Source organism: Gekko japonicus, unplaced genomic scaffold (genome assembly GCF_001447785.1).
Source record: "Gekko japonicus isolate JY-2015 unplaced genomic scaffold, Gekko_japonicus_V1.1 scaffold370, whole genome shotgun sequence".
Lineage (NCBI taxonomy): Eukaryota > Metazoa > Chordata > Lepidosauria > Squamata > Gekkonidae > Gekko > Gekko japonicus.
The window spans coordinates 1,109,043-1,127,438 of record NW_015174285.1 but is presented as its reverse complement, the minus strand read 5'-3'; the positions used below and the strand labels follow the sequence as shown (position 1 = coordinate 1,127,438).

The 18,396-nt window shown below is 45.6% G+C and overlaps 1 protein-coding gene across 1 annotated transcript in view; it reads right to left on the bottom strand.

The window, feature by feature from the left end:
* Window positions 1-18,396, bottom strand: part of SCUBE3 (signal peptide, CUB domain, EGF-like 3) — a 186,104-nt gene that overhangs the window by 12,416 nt on the left and 155,292 nt on the right. Inside the window, exons 11-15 of the mRNA XM_015423957.1 lie at window positions 4,604-4,726; window positions 3,431-3,547; window positions 2,961-3,053; window positions 2,359-2,475; window positions 1,549-1,710 (exon numbers count right to left, since the gene is read on the bottom strand). Coding sequence (XP_015279443.1) covers window positions 1,549-1,710; window positions 2,359-2,475; window positions 2,961-3,053; window positions 3,431-3,547; window positions 4,604-4,726 — 612 coding nt within the window. The remainder of the gene's footprint in view (window positions 1-1,548; window positions 1,711-2,358; window positions 2,476-2,960; window positions 3,054-3,430; window positions 3,548-4,603; window positions 4,727-18,396) is intronic.

Here is an 18,396-nt window from a genome sequence, read left to right as displayed (position 1 = left end):
GGAATGCCACAAATCTTAGCACCCTGTGCCATTTGTGACTCCCGTGCCACAGGGTGGCAGCCCACAGATAATGTGGAAGAAATCCACTCAGGAAAATCCATCCTACACATTTTTGTCAATTTCACCTTCCTGTCTCAGTGATCAATAGGATACTATACAGTACTGCCTATCAGCATTTGCCAATGTCCATTCTAATGGTTTACAATTCTTCTTGAAGGGGTTGTTCAAACAGAAGGGCATTTTTCAAAGAATTCAAAACAACATTTCATTGTCAGATAAACTATAATTTAGCTTTTAATTTTAAATGAGTATTTAAACTTGATATGTCTGTCTGAAGTGCAATACAAATTGTACAACTCATATAAGCTGTCTGAAGTGCAATACAAATTGTACAACTTTCCATACGAGTCTTTTGCCCTACCAATAAGTAAGTGTCCCCCTTCATTGTAAGAAGCTAACCTAGAAGATGTTATGAAAGTCACCCGTGTCTAATTATTTAAGTGGCAAGCCAAACTTAGCCCTAGAAATAGCTTTTTGGAACACCAAGTCCCTGGGAATTAAGGCAAGAAAACACATAATGCTCCATTTTTACTGGCAATCTTATTGTTGGTGACTAGTTTTGTTTTGCTTTCCATCTTGTATATCTGATTGTTTTAAGTGGAATATCGTGCCGGGGAGGGGGGGGGATCAGCATTTGGCCTTAAGGGAGACATTCCTATTCCTTTAATAGCTGAGTGGAGAGAAGAGGTTTAGAAAGCAAGATTTTTCTGACCTTGTTGTATTGTGAGGACAGAAACAGTACTTGATGAATTGCTCCTTGCAATGCAGGTATTAAAAGCACAGAGAGCTTACTGGGGACAGGCAAAGCTAGGGCCAGCCGCAGTAAGTTGGAAAGACAATATACTTCGAGTGGTAGACTGCGATGCCCTAACATCATTTCAGACAAAAAAAGCCTTCCATTACTGTGTTCCAAATAAAATAGCATGCAAGTTGGACATTACAACTGTCTTTTTTACACTGTCATTCAGCAGTACACAGTGAAGGCAGGCCTAACAGTTCTCCAGCCCAACTGTGTTGCTTCTACAGTCATATGTGATTATCTGGCAATTAACATTCCCAAGCATGCCAGGGCCCAATTCAGCTCAGGAATTTTCCTGACTCAAAACGACCTTTGAGGCCTCTATTTGCCCTGCCGCAAGGCTGCATGTGCTGCAATCAGTGCACATGCCATCACACAGTGAAGCAAACTGCCCCCCCCCCTCCACACCTGTTTTGGCTTGGGGAAATCATGTGTGAGGGAAAGCAGAAGTCTCTCCTCCCCCCACACTATGCTCCTGAACTGAATTGGGCTCCAGTGCATTTGGGAACGTTAGTTCCTTGACATCCCCTCTGACTGTAAAAGGAACACAGTTGGGAATCCTGACCTAACTCATGTCAGAAGTAATGCCTAGTTTGGGCCTGAGATGGGCACTCCCTTCAAGCCTCCTTCCTACCCCATGATCTGTGCTGGCTATTACAAAATCCAAGCTTTCTCAGTCTTTTCTCTACCTGTTATCTCTTCCGGTTTGATTTCGGCTTCAAACTCCAGTGTGATGCGAGTCACCTCCTTGTTGGGAGAGTTGCGAGCCCGCCGTCCTTTGCCCTTCTTTGAGGAGTCACACTTCAAGTTCACAAAAGTCACCTGGCAATCTGAGCATGGGGTTGGTCCACCTACTAGAGACAGGAGAATGTCAATTTCCTCTAAGCAACATCTCTTTGAAATCCAGGTGCTTCTGCAAAGGATTTTCCTCTGTAAGCTTGCATATAACTATCCTTGTTTATCCCATATCTAAGAGCCCATAATCAAATTCCCATGTCTGATCCACAGAAGCCATAATTTCCTTAGACATGACTGTACAATTGGTACACTTACCCCACGATGAACCATGGAACTCTCTCTACATCTCTTTTCTCCCCCATTATGTTATCATTTGAGGACAGCAGCTCACATCTCACTGGCTTACGGTTTATCCTTCTCTCAAGCTTTTGCCCTCTTCTATGGTTCTAAGCCTTGTCATAATGCCCAAGAATATCTGCCAGCTCCAAGAGGCCCCAAACCTAAGTCACCGTTCAGTGATCCAGGGAAGCCTAGACTTCGACCTATGAACACACCCTGGAAACTGTGCTTTTCTTTTTATTTTGTACGATCTTGGCAATGTGGAAAGCAGTTTACTAATCTTGCAAATACTCTATGGAGAATTATTGTGAGGATGTATCCGAAGATCCATATTGCTTCCAGGACTCACAAGACTTTAAGACTGAATTTAACCAAAAAGAAAGATTGTCAGAAAACAAGAGGTGAAGAAGGGAGTACCTTACCTGGGGCACCATTCCTGCCAATCTCATCCTGCTTGCCTTTCATTCGTGGGTGCAGGTGGCATTTAGCATCTTTGATCTTAAAGGAAGCCTTTTGTTTGATTGGTGCAGCAACAGTCTCTAAAGGAAAAGGCGACTGCTAAGTATCAGGGAAGCCATCTGGGTCACTGTATCTATTTATTACATTTTCTCCTGCTCTTTCTTCAAGGAGCTCAGGGCAGCATATATTATATCCTCTATTTTATCCTCACAATAACCCTGCGAGACAGGTTAATCCAACACAGAATTACTTGTCTAAGATCACCAAACGGAGATTTGAACTTAAGTCGCCTTGGTCTTGGGTGCATTCACACCTGCCAAGTAAAGCACTTCATCATCCTTTCTCCCACTCTTAACATGCATATGTGGGAAACAGCAAGGCTGTTTTAAACATACTTACACTGCATTCCTAAATCCACTGATAGTCAGGCAGGAAGGTTGACAATCGTATGTCAGCCTTACTGCACTTCACAATGCACCCTCTATTTCAGTCCCAGTCTGGTACTCTAAACACTGCACCACACTGTGGCTTTGTTCTAGAGAAGAGCTCTGAAGGCCAAGCTTACCAACACAGGGATAGCTGCCATTACTGGACCTTTGTGGAGGTCCCTGTCGCAGGACTGGGGTCCCACAGCTCACTGTATAGCTGTTGTCCGACTCTGTAAAGAGCAAGAAGTCAGAGTCAGTGGAAGCCTGTTTCTAAGTCAGGACTAAATGAATCTAGGCCTATATTTGGAAGGCCGGGGCAGCCCAACCCAAAGCCCACATGTATACTGAAAGATAAGCCCATTGATCACCTGGATGAAAATAGCCCAGTTTGGGCCAGAATCCATTATCATGTTATTTCATTATTTTATTTTAAAAGAGTAAACCACACTTCAAATCATCCCAGTGCAAAGAAGTACATAAAAATTAGACAGCTGGTGCCAGAGAACGGACAGCCTAAATAAATTCCCTGGCCCCACAGCCTTGGGAGCAAAAGCACTAGGGGCAAAGAATTTGAGGACACAAGGGATGGCAGATGTATCATACCCACCTGGCAGAAAACGAGCCTTGGAGGCACAGGTGAGAGAGCAGCTGTCCTTCTTTCCATTCTTGTTGCAGGTAAGTGTGGCCCGTGGAGATACTGCACCAGCCAAGCATATTACCAGCTCTGAAGAACAAGTATCAATTTACAGCAATATGCAGGTGAGGTTATTACTCATAGACGACCAGCCAGACTAGCCCTTTGCAGAACCACTCCTGATTCTCTGGCAGGAACTAACAAGCATTAGTACATTTCTGCTGTCTGCCATGGACATAAACTTTGTGTTATTCTGGACCCCTAGATTATTGCTGAACATACTAAGGCATAAAGTTTAGGAATCTCAAAGGCTGGAATTTGGCCAGTGCATGGATGACAGGCTTCCTTGTAGCTGTGTGTATGTCACCCTAACTTCTGTGATGGAAGAAAAGCAAGATGTAAATAAAGTCTATAAATGTGAAGAAGTATGGATTGGTCACTGGGGTTGCAAAGTGGAGAATTTCCTCAAGATACAGAATAGCTAAACTTTCAAGCACTGATGTTGCAATATTTCCCTTCATTTTAAAAAGGGCACACATCAAGGGTTTTTTTCCTGGTAAAAACTAAACAAACTAAAAATCTGAAAATGTGCAAAGGATTTCTATTGAAGACTGAAGCCAGACCACAGTGACAATTTGAGCAATGTACAGATGGCCTGTTCTGTCCTCTTAAGCCAACTAATGGAACAAAATGAGGAGTAGTTCTGCTTCACAGGAGGCCTCATGGAACCAATTTGAGACCAGGGCATTGAATCTCAATCTCCCGCATCAAACTTTATGTTAAGAGGTCAATTCCATGTAATCCAAACAAATGTTTGTGCAACTCCATGTGCTAAAAGCAGCGTCAGAACTGCAATCAATTTGAGGTATCTTTGAAAGTTAGTGGCTTGAACACAGTGGTTAAAAGACAATGGATTATGAAAAGCATCGTAAGAGAGAAAGCAAGAATAGTATATTTGCAGTAAAAAAGATGCACAAAAACATATTTACAGCAAACTAACACTGTGAAGATGTACTAAATATGATTCACATCAAAATTCCATCTCCTTGTTCTCCAACCAGCAACTTCACACATCCTGACCTCTTATGGCTCAAATGCCTCCTACCTCTAGGTGGCAGCAAGACCTCAGACTTTTTCTGAACTCACCTATACAATCCTTTTTATTCCAGTGAAGTTTGCAACCAGCAGGGCAGGTACATTCATAGCTGCCAGGGGTGTTTACACAGCCAAACTTGCAACCTCCTCGGTTGATGCTACATTCATCAACATCTACAAGGAGGCAAAAAGATAAACAAGCAATTAAATAGCTACATCTCAGGAAAAAAACCTTCTGTCTAGGTTCCAGGTCTCATCTCGGATCTCGAAAAAAGGGATGATCAAGTTGGTACTTAGAGCAAAGGGAATGAAGTATTTGAGCCAGGAGGAAAGGAGGGACAATAAAAAATAAGAGGAAAAAATCTCTGCTGCCAACTCATGCTGTGATTGGAGAAAGTCAGCTGTCAGCTGGTGCTTTACAGCATGAGCAAGAAAGTCAGGTCCTTGCCCCAACTTATATTTATTAAAACATTTATACCCCACCTTTTCCACCATCGAACAGTGGCTCCGGGCAGCTTACAGATACAACCATGGCACAAAACCCCCATAGAACTCTGTAAATACAAAAACTTTTTTTAAAAAAACAGTCCCAAATCCATCTCCACTGGGCTTATAGTCAAGTGCACAAACATAGTCTCACTTCTAGGCCTCTACTAAACCCACCAAACCCTGTGTAGCCTGAGGATCGTTCCCCTAGAGCACTCTGGAAACCAATCAGGTCCATAAGACTCCTGGCCAGACAATCCCAATAGGTCTCCAGCTCCTGTGGCAAGGGATGCTGTCATCATGGTCTGACTATGACTCAGGAATTCCATCAAGCCCCCTTACCAGACCACCACCTGTTCAGTACAAAAAGTAAGTACAGAATATGGACACTTTCATGTTTTGGGCCCAAAATAACCTGGGCTAGATGCTACCAGTAATGGCTCAGTAAAGAGTACTGGGCAGCAATACGGGTAATATTCTGGCCCAACTGTGGGCCCAGACAGAAACAGTTTCAGCAGGTGTGTCTTCCCAGTCACTGGCCATCTTTGCATGGGTTATTTTGCCTTGAATCTGATGCTATTGGGAAGCATCCCCCCCCCCCCTTTCCCCACAGCATCATGGCGCATCCATACACCTCCCAGGGTTTGCCTGGATTTTCTCCAATCTTTCTCATACCTGCTTTACTGTGAAGTATGGGGAAAGACTACAGCACAGCCTGCATGGCTGCCATGTTGGTAAGAAAGCGTGGATCTTCCTAGCTCCAGCCACACAGCAGCTTTTTTCCCTTCCCTTGTCCCCATAGCAGCCCCCCCTTTTGGTATTTTAATCAACAATTGAGTATTTTTATACAATAATAAAAGTCTGTATCAGCTTCTCTGAGTTCCCAGCTTTCATTCCGACAAGTCTCTAGCCCCCTTTGCTGCAGAGATAATAATTTAATTGAATCTCTCTGCAATTAAAGAGGGTACAGACATTTTAAAAAATGAAAACTGGAAGTTCAGAGAACCCAATATACAGACTGTTATAACGATAGCTAATTGCTGCTTCAAAAAATTTAAAAGCCTGGGTGTTGCAGACATGAACACATGAAGTTGCCTTCTACTGAATCAGATCATTGGCCCATCAAGGTCAGTAATGTCTACTCAGACTGGCAGTGGCTCTCCAGGGTCTCAGGCAGAGATCTTTCACATCACCTACAACCTGATACTTTTACATGGGGATACTGGGGACTGAACCCGGGACTTTCTGCATGCCAAGCAGGTGCACTACCACGATGGTTGCTGCTGAGACACTGGGGCAGGGAAGCTGTCGGGAAACCCACCATGTGGAAGCCCCTTTGCTGTTGTGCCATATCTGCAGCCAAAGCAGCAACAGGGAAACTAGAAAGCCTGTCCCTGTATGGAAAATACCACTCTCTTAGCAAGACCTTACAGTTTCTGGAGTTTGGCTACCTCATGGAGGGCAGATGTCTCAAGGAAGGAGGGAACAGGCAGACTTGCTCTCCCGCTCTCCTTTGCAATGTAGTGCAGCTAACTCACAGCTGGAGTGGTTTCTCAAAAGCTGAATTCTGCCTGGATGTTGCAATTGCACAACCTCCTCATTTGTTGACAAAACAGCATTTCGTGGGCTGAAAAATAATTTGAGTAAGTTGAGACCACTAAATAGGGTGTGGGGAGGTGACATTTTGAAGATACTGCTGGCTTCTTGAAGCTAATTCCAGAAATTAGGCATATGGTCAGAAAATGCTGCCCTTTTCACTTAATCTATATGTAGTGTCACCTCTGCCATCAAACAAGAATAAATAGCCATGATGAGTATTAAAAAAAGAACCTTGCCAAACTGTCCTCTAGCAAGTCACTCTACAGTAAAGCACTGAATAAAACAGATTAAGCTCGACAATTAAAGTTCAAAAGACAGCTGTGCCAACCAGTCTTGCCCCCACCTTATGACACACAGAGAGCCACATCCATGGAAATTAATGCTAGAGGTCTGGCACGAAGCAAAGAGAAAGAGAGGAAGTGTCAAAACAACCCATGAAGGCACAGCTTTGTTCTAAAACCTCCACTTACAAAGGCTTCAGTCCTCCAAGCTTTGCCAATGCACACCCCCACACACAGGGCACATCAAGGTTACAGCTTTGCTCCCAACTCTGTGGAGCGGGGGCTGGATGCTGACTTTATATGGTATCACCAAGGCATTTTTTTCATCTTGGCTCCATCCCATCTTGTTCGTTTTACGTAACCAACGTTCAATTTTAAACTAGCTCAGACTTATCAGACCATCGTATTTCTTCGAGAACAAGTGCCTGTTTCTGGAAGATCTCTGAAGGAGGCAGATATTTCACAGGTGGAGCTTTACTGATTTGTACTGATGTCATAGATGCAACGAACGTGAAACTGAGCCAACTTCAGAGGACGGCGGAAGACAGGAAGGCCGGGCGTGATCTGGTCCATGGGGTCGCAAAGAGTCGGACTCGACTGTGCGACTGAACAACAACAACAACAACAACAACTGATGTAAAAAACTTTCTGTGCTTTCTGTATGTCACCCAGTTTCAGAATTCTGGGGCACAAGGACTGTCCTGAATGTGACAATTCTCCCAAAAGGGCAGGAAAGGGGACTGACAGCACCAAATATTTCATGGAGAACCTAAGAACTGACTTGATACGTCAGAGGGGGGAAAGAGCCATCTTACTGCAGCTTCTTGTCTCCAACAAAGGACAGAAAGCTCTCAAGCTTGACATTATGGCAATAACCACTCTCTGTTGTTAGTGCTCAGTATCTTGGGAAACATGGACCACTCTCTGTTGTTAGTGCTCAGTATCTTGGGAAACATGGACATCCTATTACTATCATTACTAGTGGCTACTTATTGACAATTCATGGAAGACAGACCTGAGGAAGTGTGCTTGCACACAAAAGCTTATACCTGGAATAAAACATTGTTGGGCTTAAGGCTGCCACTGGACTCGAACTTTGTTCTCTAAGCCTCTTTTAAGAAGACATGATAGTCAGTTGGTGGCCATATTTACATTATGCTAATTCCTTTGCATGAAGAAGTACTTCTATTTCTCCATCTTGACAAATAATTATGCCCCAGTTGGGTGAAGTAAAATAAAATGACCACAGATAGGCAAGGTGTATAAACATGAGTTATTTTAAAATATTTTCATCTGTTTTTATGGGTATCATCTCAAAAGCCAACTCACAGATGTAACAACTGTAATAAATATGTCTTTAAAGGAGCCTTTTTTTCTTTACAGCAATGGCATTGCAGCGAAACAGGAAGATGTGCCAAATCAGGCGGAAATCTTCAACGTCCAAACAATGATCCAGGGTAAGATCTTCCATGTTTGCCTTATAGGAAGGCTGCTGGACCTGACCAAAGGACTATATAGTCCAGCATCTTGTTTCCAATAAAGCCAGCCAGATGCTTCTGAGAAATCTAGAAACCCGGCATGAAAGCAACCCCACCCCCCACATACACACTAGATGTCTCCAGCATTAGGTATCCCATTCCAGAGATAAACTACCTCTAAGTTTCCATTTAGCTATCATGGCTAGTCACCATCAATTGATGTATCCACTATGACTTTTCTAACCTTTCTAAACGTCATCTAAGCTAGCAGCCATTACTGCATTCTAAGGCAAAGTCAACAGCTTCCCCCATTCTGGTTTTCATCCATATTCCTTTACTACACATGCTAGCTCCCCCCCCCCACACCCACTTCCACATAGCTCATTCTTCCCCCCAACCTCCCCCCCAAAAAAAACAACCAACTCAGAATAAAGTGTGCAAACTAAATGTATATGTCAAAGTAAGCATTGCTTCTTATACTTTATTCATTACTTTTGATATACTTTATTAATTAGCCTTGAGATTTTTGCTGCAAAATTTACTTGCATTTTACAAGGCCCAGATTATTATTTTAGCCCAGCCAGGGAGTTATAGGCTTTGCTTTTTTGACTAATTCTAAAGAGAACTCTTGCATAAGACTGAAGTCTTTGAACTCACAGCGATTTATTGTATTCCACACAAGTTCCCCCTGGAGTCTAATGACACTAGTTGCATATTTCCATTTTCCCCCCTCCCTTGTTTATAAACTGATATTTCGCATATAATTTCTGTTTATTCTACCTTACTCCCATTTGGCTATCAATAGCATTAAGCCCAGTCACTGGGAGAAGACACAATGGACCTAGGTTCAGACTGATATCTTAGATCTGCGCTACAGAACAACTAAATTGTTTGATGTGGTGTATGATAGGATTCCTTTGCTACTTTTGCTATGAATCAGAGAACTTCACAAAGTACTCAAGGAACATTAAGTCATAAAACTCCAAGACTGTAAAGTAATTATATGACATAAGGCAAGAAGTCTTCCAGGGAAGCCTTGCTCTGGCAGGTAAGATTAATTTAATATATTATATATATATATGAACTTGCGGTGGTCTGTCTGAGCCTCCTCTTTTCTCTTCTTTCTTCCTGACTGCTATGAAGTCACAGCATGCTCCTGAACATTTTAAATGCCAAGGAGGAAAGGTGAAGGGAAAATCCTCACAGTCTGGGGTGCCTGTATTGCAGGGCTATAGGGGCATCTGGGGCTTGTGAGGCAAGAGTTGCTGAGGGGTGGGATCGTGAGTTGAGATGGAGGAAGTCTCATACAAGATCTAGCTGCTTATGTGGAGCATTGAAATTGGGAAGATTCCAGGGGAGAGGGGAACTTAGGGACAGGCAGTAAAGAAGCCCAGAGAGAAGGCGCATACAGTCTCAGTACAGGAGGGGATTGCTGTCAAAAGGTAGAGAGAGCTAAAAGTCACACAGTAATTCAAAATAGCCAGGCAAATCTTTGGCTGGAGTTTATCTTGAGTTCTTAATTGTTTCTTTGAACTGTGGTATGTAGTGAATACCAAGGTATTTCAACCTTTTCCCATAAGCTTAGCAATCTTTTGCCACCTTTGTTGCTGTCTCTTAACCATTTTCAGTTTGATCATATCTTTTAAAAATCTATTCTCACACAAACTAAAGGAATTACTATGGGCAATCCATTATGCCTTAGAAACCCTATGGGGGGTCACTGTAATTCAGCCACAACTTGACAGCAAAACATATATCTATTACTTTTCTCCTTTTCCGCAATATTGCCACCTAGCCAGTTGTCTACCACTCCCCACTGTTGTACTTTTTTGTTGTTTGATTTATGTCCTCAACAGGTAGAGTAAAGAGTCTCCAAGCCCCAGTTCAAATATCCACAAAGCCATGAATTCACTAGTTGGCCTAAAGAAAAACAGGTTGCTTACCTGTAACTGATTATCTTTGAGTGGTCATCTGTGCATTCACACCCCTGGGACTCCAGGCGCCTGCGCTGATCTCGAGCGGCGACTTCAAAGCTCCTAAAGGAACTTTCACACTCCTTCCCTGCGCATGCCCAGGAACTCCACTGCACATGCCCAGGGTGGGGTGCAGAGATCCCGCCAGTTCCTTCTGACCGCTGTCCAACCCACACAAGACTGTAGACTACCAGTGAAGGGGAAGGTCGGGCAGGTGGTGTGAGTGCACAGATGACCACTCGAAGATCATCAGTTACATCTTCTTCGTGGTCTCTGTGCATCACAACCCTGGGAGAGCAGCAAGCTCTGGCCTACTCGGTGGTGGGTGATGGCAGCTACTCAGTCGCACATTGATCGGAGAACAGCTCTTCCCACAGCAGCACGGCTCCTGGCTCGAACATCATATTTGTAGTGTTTGATGAATGTGGTAGGCGTTGCCCAGGTTACAGCTCTGCAGATCTCCTGCAGGGAAGGGTCTCGGAGGAATGGCGGGGATGTGGCCAGCGCCCTCGTGGAATGTGCTCTGACTGGACCTGGAAGTGGATGCTTAGCTAGGAGGTAACATAGCTTGATAGTCTCCACAATCCACTTAGCCTTTGAGCTGAGATACCGAGCCCTTTCACATGCTCTGAGTATGAAACGAAGAGGTGAGCATCCTTTCGCAAGGCTTTCGTTCTGTCCAGGTAGAACAAGAGAGCTCTCCGAACATCCAAAAGGTGAAGGCGCCTTTCCGCCTCGGACTATGTTTTGGGAAAGAAGGTAGGAAGAGAGATCTCCGCCTGAAGGTGGAAGTCTGATATGACTTTAGGAAGAAAATTGATATCTGGGATACCCCTTCTCCATGGAAGTGCAGGTAGGGCGGATCACACCTGAGTGCCTGGAGCTCACCTACGTACTTGGCAGATGTAATGGCCACCAAGAAGGCTGTCTTCCATGATAGCAGCAGGAGGTTGCACATGGCCATCGGTTCAAAAGGATGACAAGTCAGGCCATGCAGGACAAAAGATAAGACCCATGCGGGAATAGGTTCATTTACTGGGGGGTAGAGATGGACTAGCCCTTTTAAAAAGCGTTTAGTGCCTGGATGGGCAAATACAGAGAACCCGTCCGTGCAATCATGATAGGCTGAGATAGCTGCTAGGTAGACACGCACAGAAGCATGACTCATGCCTTTATCCACCTGCGTGAGTAGGTAGTTGAAAATGAGGGGCAGACCCGCTGAAATTGGGGGGGGGGGTCCCTGGCGAAGGATTTGAACTTCGCCCACTTGTAGGCATAGGACTTTTGCGTAGACTGCTTTCTACTGTTAACCATAACAGTCCTCACCCTCATGGAGAAGGAGTCCAAGTGATTCTCCAGGCTCCAAGTTTCAGGTGGGGAATGTCATGATGGATTACCTTTCCCTCGGGGTGAGAGAGCAGGAGATCCAGGGCAGAAGGGAATTGGTGAATTTATCCCCAAGATAAGTACAGTACGACTTGGAACCAAGGTTGACATGGTCACCAGGGGGTGATGAGGATGCACTCTGGTTTTTCCTGCAGGATTTTGTTGACCACCTTGGTTATCAATGGGATTGAGGGGAACATGAAGAGGAAGGTGTCCGACCAAGGGATGAAAAGGCCATCTCCCAGTGACAGAGGGTCTACGCCCCCCCCCCACTACAGAAGCTCCGTCATTTTCTGTTGTGTCTGGTCACGAAGACGTCTATCGTCGAGTATCCCCACTTGTTGAACACCATGCTCAGGTGAACCCAATTCAGTTCCCATTCGTGCAGCTCAGCACCACCCCTGCTCAGGCAGTATGCTTGTGTATTCTGCTCCTCTGGGAGATGTGTGGCTATCAGGAAGATTCCCTGTTGAATGCACCACAACCACAGATCGATCGCTAGGAGGCAGAGTCTCTTGGACATGGTCCCTCCCTGGCGGTTTATGTAGCTTATCACTGTAGTATTGTCAGTGAGAACAGAAATGACTTTTCCCTGCAGGGTCGGTAGGAACGAGAGGAGGGCAAGTCAGATGGCCATCAGTTCCAAGAAACTGATGTGTTGCTGGCATTGGGAACCTAGCCAGACAGAGCCACTGACATTCCTGAGGTGAGCTCCCTAGCCCCACAGGGATGCGTCTGTGGTGAGGGTCTCTGTTGGAGCCAGGTGTTGAAACAGGGCCCCTTCTAGGAGGTTGGGTTTGTGCCCTTACCAGGAGAGAGACAGGCTGACATGTTGAGGTATCAGTAGACACATGGATTGTTGTCTGCCTGGCTTGAAGCAGCGCAGGAACCATAGCTGCAGGGATCTCACTCAGAGTTTTGCAAATGGTAGTACCATGGTCGTGGCTGCCATAAGGCCCAGTAGACGTTGGATGGAAAGGGATGATGTTGTGCCCTCAGAGGTAATTTGGTTGACCAGTGATGTTAGGGTCTTTGCCCTCCGTAGAGAAAGAAAAGCTCTGCATACCATGGAGTCTATGATGGCTCCAATGAACTGGACCCATCTGGATGGGGAGAGGTTGGATTTCTTGAGGTTCACCTTGAGGCCTAACTCCTGAAGGAGGGAGAGAGTGGTGTCTATGTTTTTCAGAAGCCAGGTTTCCGAGTTCGCTATCAGAAGCCAATCGTCAATGTAAGGAAACACAATGATACCATGGAGTCTCAGGTAAGCTGCCACGACTATCATTGTTTTCGTAAAAACCCTCGGGGCTGTGGAGATTCTGAATGGGAGGGCAGTGTACTGGCAGTGTGCCTGCCCTACTGCAAAGCAAAGGTATTTCCTGTGGTCCACTCTGACGTTGATGTGAAAATAAGTGTCCCGGAGGTCGATTGTGGCCATCCAGACCCCTTCCTGCAGCAATGGGAGTATCTGGGCAAGAGTAGTCATGCGAAATTTGCGGTAACTGATGAACCCGTTCAGCGAACACAGGTCCATAATAGGTTGAAGTCCACCGTTCTTGGGTATTGTGAAATACCGGGAGTAAAAACCACATCCCTGAGATTCTGGAGGGACTGGTTCCATGGCTCTCTTGAGAAGGAGGGATTGTACCTTGTTGAGTAGGGCTGTTGATGGAGGGGTGGTAACAACCCCCATAGGGGGAAGAAGATGAATGAATTCTATTGCATACCCCTGGGAAATGATAGACAGCACCCAGTTGGCCATAGTTATACGTCTCCATGCGGAGAGGTGTTGAAAGAGACAGATGTCAGTGGGGTGGGGGACAGGAGGTGGGGTGTAAGTGCAGGTAGTGGTTGAGTCAAAGGCTCTGCTTAGGGGTCTACAAGGTCTTGGACATGGTAGGTTCCTGTGAGGAATGGAATTTAGATTTGGAATTGTAAGGCACTCTACCACTCAGCTGTTGATGCCTCGGTCTCCAGGACTGATTCAGTGATGGCCTGTTGGATGATCTGTGTGCCCTTGACCTGGACCAAGATTTGGATTAATACGACCTAGTGGGAGTAGCGACACTCAAGTTCCTGGAGGCCTTCGTGCTTTTATCCATATCGTGTAGTACTGTGTTGGTTGTGGCGTGGAAGAGACCAGCGCCATCAAAGGGTAGGTCTTCTATACACATTCTGGTGTCAGGGTTCAATGCTGTGGATCTGAGCCAAGAGTGTCGTCTGAGTGTCATGGCTGAGGTGAGAGTCTTAGCAAAAGTGTTCAGTGTGTGCTTAGTAGAATTAAGCTGTTGCTTGGCAAGTAACATGCCCTCTTTCTGAATTTTCCTGGCTGTGGTCTTTCTGTCAGTGGGGAGGCCAGCAATGGTCTCGGACATCCGCTCCTACAAGAAATAGTGGTAGCGGCTCATTCGTGCCAAGTAATTGGCATTCTTGATTCCTAGAGTTTCCATGATGGAGTAGAAATGCCTACCAAATGCATCCAGCTTCTTCCCCTCCTTGTCGGAGGGAGCTGAGTGGGTATGCTTGCTTCTAGAGGACAAATTTACCACCACTGAGTTGGGTTTGGGATGTGAAAACAGGAATTCTGCCCCCAGTTCTTGGACTTTATACATGTGGTCCAGGCGTCTCGAGGAGATGGTGGTTTGTCCCATGGTTGTTTCGCAGATTGGAGCATAACTGTGGTCATAGGGAGTGCTACAGCTGTTGATGTGTCAAGCTGTATTATATCGAAGACTGTATTGGTTACGTCTGGACATGGCTGGACAATAGAGAGGCCTAAAGAGTGCGCCATCCTCTTGACAAGGTCTCTGTATGACTTCAGATCCTCGGACGGGGAGATCAGCAGTATGAGCAGGAAGTGATGGTTCCGATGGGTATGATGGACCAACTCGTCGTCGTCCAAGTCCTGTCCCTGGACGCTGTAATCAGATTCGGAAATTCCATGGGGTTCACAGAGGCTTTTATTTTGTTAGCTGTCCACATCGATGTTCCCATCGGTATCAATGGGGGTTGACCGGGTGGTTTCGGTACCGGTTTCTGTCGGTGTCGAGGAGCCAGCATCGATGCATCAGCCTGATTATTGGGAGCTACCCATCGTGCCGATCTGGAGCAATATGAAAGTGTGGAGTGCTAGTCCCAGTCTGGTGGACCTTGTATCTGAAGCCACGGGAAAGGCGGAAAGTACGCACCATAAAAGGATTGAAGCTGTCTCTGATCCCATGGCAGTGTGGATTGCATATGCCATCATGGGGGATCATGGATGGCACTCATCTCTCTATCTGGAGTACCTCGGTGTATGTCGTTGTGTGTGGTCCTAGAAAGATGGTGACGGAGATGGCTGGGTGCCAGTGGCGAAGAGCTATTTCTGCTCATTGATCCCAATGAGGAAGAATGCCGATAACTCCGCTGGGTAAGGTCAATCGTGTCGATCTCAGACTCAAATAGGCTGAGAGGTTGCAACACATCATGGTGTAGTTTCGCTACCAGGGAGTTCACCCTATCTATCTGTAGTTGCATCGGTGCCGACTGGATAGATATCAGGTCCGGTGCTCTCGGCACTGTCTCTGCATCTGTAAAATGATGCATTGGGTCCTGTGCGGGACTCTTGGCCCAGAGTTGCAGACTAGGACATGCCTCTTTGCCCTTGTGTGACCCATGGACTTTCTCCTTTTTGTGTTTCTTCGCGGGAGAGTCCGATGTCGCAGCAGAGCCCGGCCTCTTCAACATCAAAATTCCGGTATCGGGTGGAGTCGATTTCTTCGAAGGAGTGGAGTGACAAGCTGGGGTCAGCAACTGATCGGTCGATCCCTCAGCCGATGCGGACATAGTGGCCATTTTGGGTGCAGCCAGGGCTGACTCCAAGAGTGCAGCTTGCAAGCGAGCAGCTCTGTTTCTCCTGGTTTGTTGTGAGAATTTAGCACAATGGGAGCAAGTGTCTGTCCTATGGGCCTCACCAAGGCACAGCAAAGACAGCGAGTGGCCATCGGTTGGAGCAAGTTTGCTCCCGTGGTGGGAACAGCGTTTGAAGAACCCTCCCATAGACCAAAGGAGAAGGAGAAAAGGAATTCATCTGGAGAGAAAAATGGAGCTAGAGTAAAATAAGTTCACCAACTGAAGCAATGGAGGAAACGTCCTATCCACACAGCGGTCAGAAGAGAACTGGTGGGATCTCTGTGCCCCACCCTGGGCGTGCGCAGTGGAGTTCCTGGGCATGCACAGGGAGGGAGTGCAAAGGATCCTTTAGGAGCTTTAAAGTCACCGCTCTGAGTCAGCGCAGGCAAGTCCCAAGGGTGTGATGCATAGAGACCACGAAGAAGATCTACTAGCTTCACATCCACCAAACTTTGAAATGTCTTTGTGGAAGCAGGACTGGATTCAATCTGCTCTGCATAAGCTTCAGTGTAGATTCTGATATCCACTATGTGCAGAGAGAGGCCTAGTATCCAAAGCACATTCTAGGCCTTGCTTTACAGGAACTTACTTTAAGCAAGTTGTAGTCTCTCAGGGCCAGAGTAAATGTAATAATGTCCTGGTAGCCACAGCTGCTATTTTAAAATGCCGCAAGGGCCTGATCCTGATTGGGCCCACGGCATAGCACTCTTGCTACCTCCCCATGCTTTTTGAAGTTCTGAAACAGCTGCTGTTTTTGGCATTTGAAAAAGTGTGAAGTGGGGAACAAGAGCACAGCAGCTCCAATCAGGATTGAGCCCTTGTGGCATTTTAAAATGTCTTTAAAACGGTGGTCATGGTCTTGTGGCAGCCATTAGGCTGCCATCATGTTTAGTTTGGTTCTCAGCCTCAGTTCTCTCAAAATGAGATAAGGCTTCTCTTACCTCTGTAGGCCCTACCTTTTCTAGAAATATTTTCCAAAATTATTCCCATTACTAGTAATAATGTACTAGAAGCGTGAGAATCTTCTGCACATGTGCATCCTGATTATGTTGCTTAAAAATCTTCCCTTTATAGGCCGTCAAGTTCAATACAATAAAGTTGCAAAAGTGGACATTTTGCCAAAATTAATGAAGCTAATTGAATAAATAAAAGTATACAAAGCATCACATCACCAGAGACTGCTCGTTTCTATAAGGGATAATTTCCTGTTGTGCTTTTATTGCCACTCATTCCCCCTCCCCCTACCACTGAAATAGATATATCACTATAGTGTGATGATGTTATAACAATACATAAAAGCCAACGAAAAGCCTGCTGGTGGGGAAGGGGAATGGCAAGCATGAGGGGAAACGGTGCCAGATCTAGGTGGAGAAGTAGGGATGCCAGACCCCTCCCCTGTGGAGGCAGGGGACCCCTGCTTTCAGGCCCCACCTTTCCACCTCCAGCCAACTGGCCAGCAGGGGGAATTACCCCCCAAAACAGGGGGAAACACCGGAAATTAACGTGACGTACCTACGTGACCTGGAAGTGACGTAGGCACGTTGAGGATGTCACTCTGATTTTGGGGCAAAACTGTATGGTAGAAGCTAATTCTACCACAGAGTTTCTGCCCAAAAGCCAGAGTGTCATCCCCAACATACTTACATCACATAGTTCCGGGTCACACAGGCACATTGTGTTAATTCCTGGTCTTCTTCCTCGCTCCCAGTACGTGCACCCCCCATCCCCTGCCAGCAACTCTGAGGGACCTGACATCCCTATGGAGAAGTACAGAAATCTGCACCTTCCCATTCATATAATGTCCAAACAGACTCTGCGTACAATCTTTCTGGAAAGACTACACCAAAGTAAGTTTGGAAAAGAACTGTATGGAGGAAGAGAAAAACCCAGAAGGTAGATGACTGTATAACAATGTCATGAAGAAGCAACCCCCTCCCCACCAAAAATGCTGCAGGTTTTTGGGGTGGCAGTGCAGAGCTAAAGGTCACTGTGGAAGCAACCTCAAACAATCTCTATCCAGATGAATTGCCTTTTTATATTTTGAGTATTGTTTCCACACTTATGATCCACAGACAGGGTATTATCATGATTACTACTGAACTAAACTGGCTGCAGAAACAGGTTTGTCTGAGAAGTGTACAGGGGATCCGTTCCTAGCGTCAGCAAAACAGTGTGCTTTGATAGCATCTTGTTTAAACAGAACTTATAAACCTGTGCATGTGACAATGTTTGCACATGGACAATGCACTGTTTCTTATTTGTGATTACATTTAACTCCACTGAAATACCAATCTCACAGGGCAGGAGAGCATAGCACACTAGGTGCATTTATGGTGACAGTTTTCAGGTGCTCTTCACATTGTCTGCATACTTCATCTGTGTGCATATTTATGTATATATAATTGCTGCAGTCTGTTTACCCTTCTGCCTTAATCCATGTAATCTAAGGCATTGTATGAGACATAACTCTTCCTTAAAATTTACTATGACAAGCCACACCACTGTAGCAACACGCTCCAACAAACCCCTCTACACCTTCCATCTGCCTTTCCAATTTTTCCTGCTGACACAACCCCAACCCTCTCCACCTCCCCCCACTGAGATACTTTAAAAGTTTCTGAAGTTCCCTTCCTCCCACCACAAACTACATGCCAAAAGCTCACTGTGGGGATTTCCCCATTCCATCCCAATGGACAAGTCACAAATTGCTCTTGTTCCTTTGTTTATGGCTGTTGAGACCAATGTCTGGC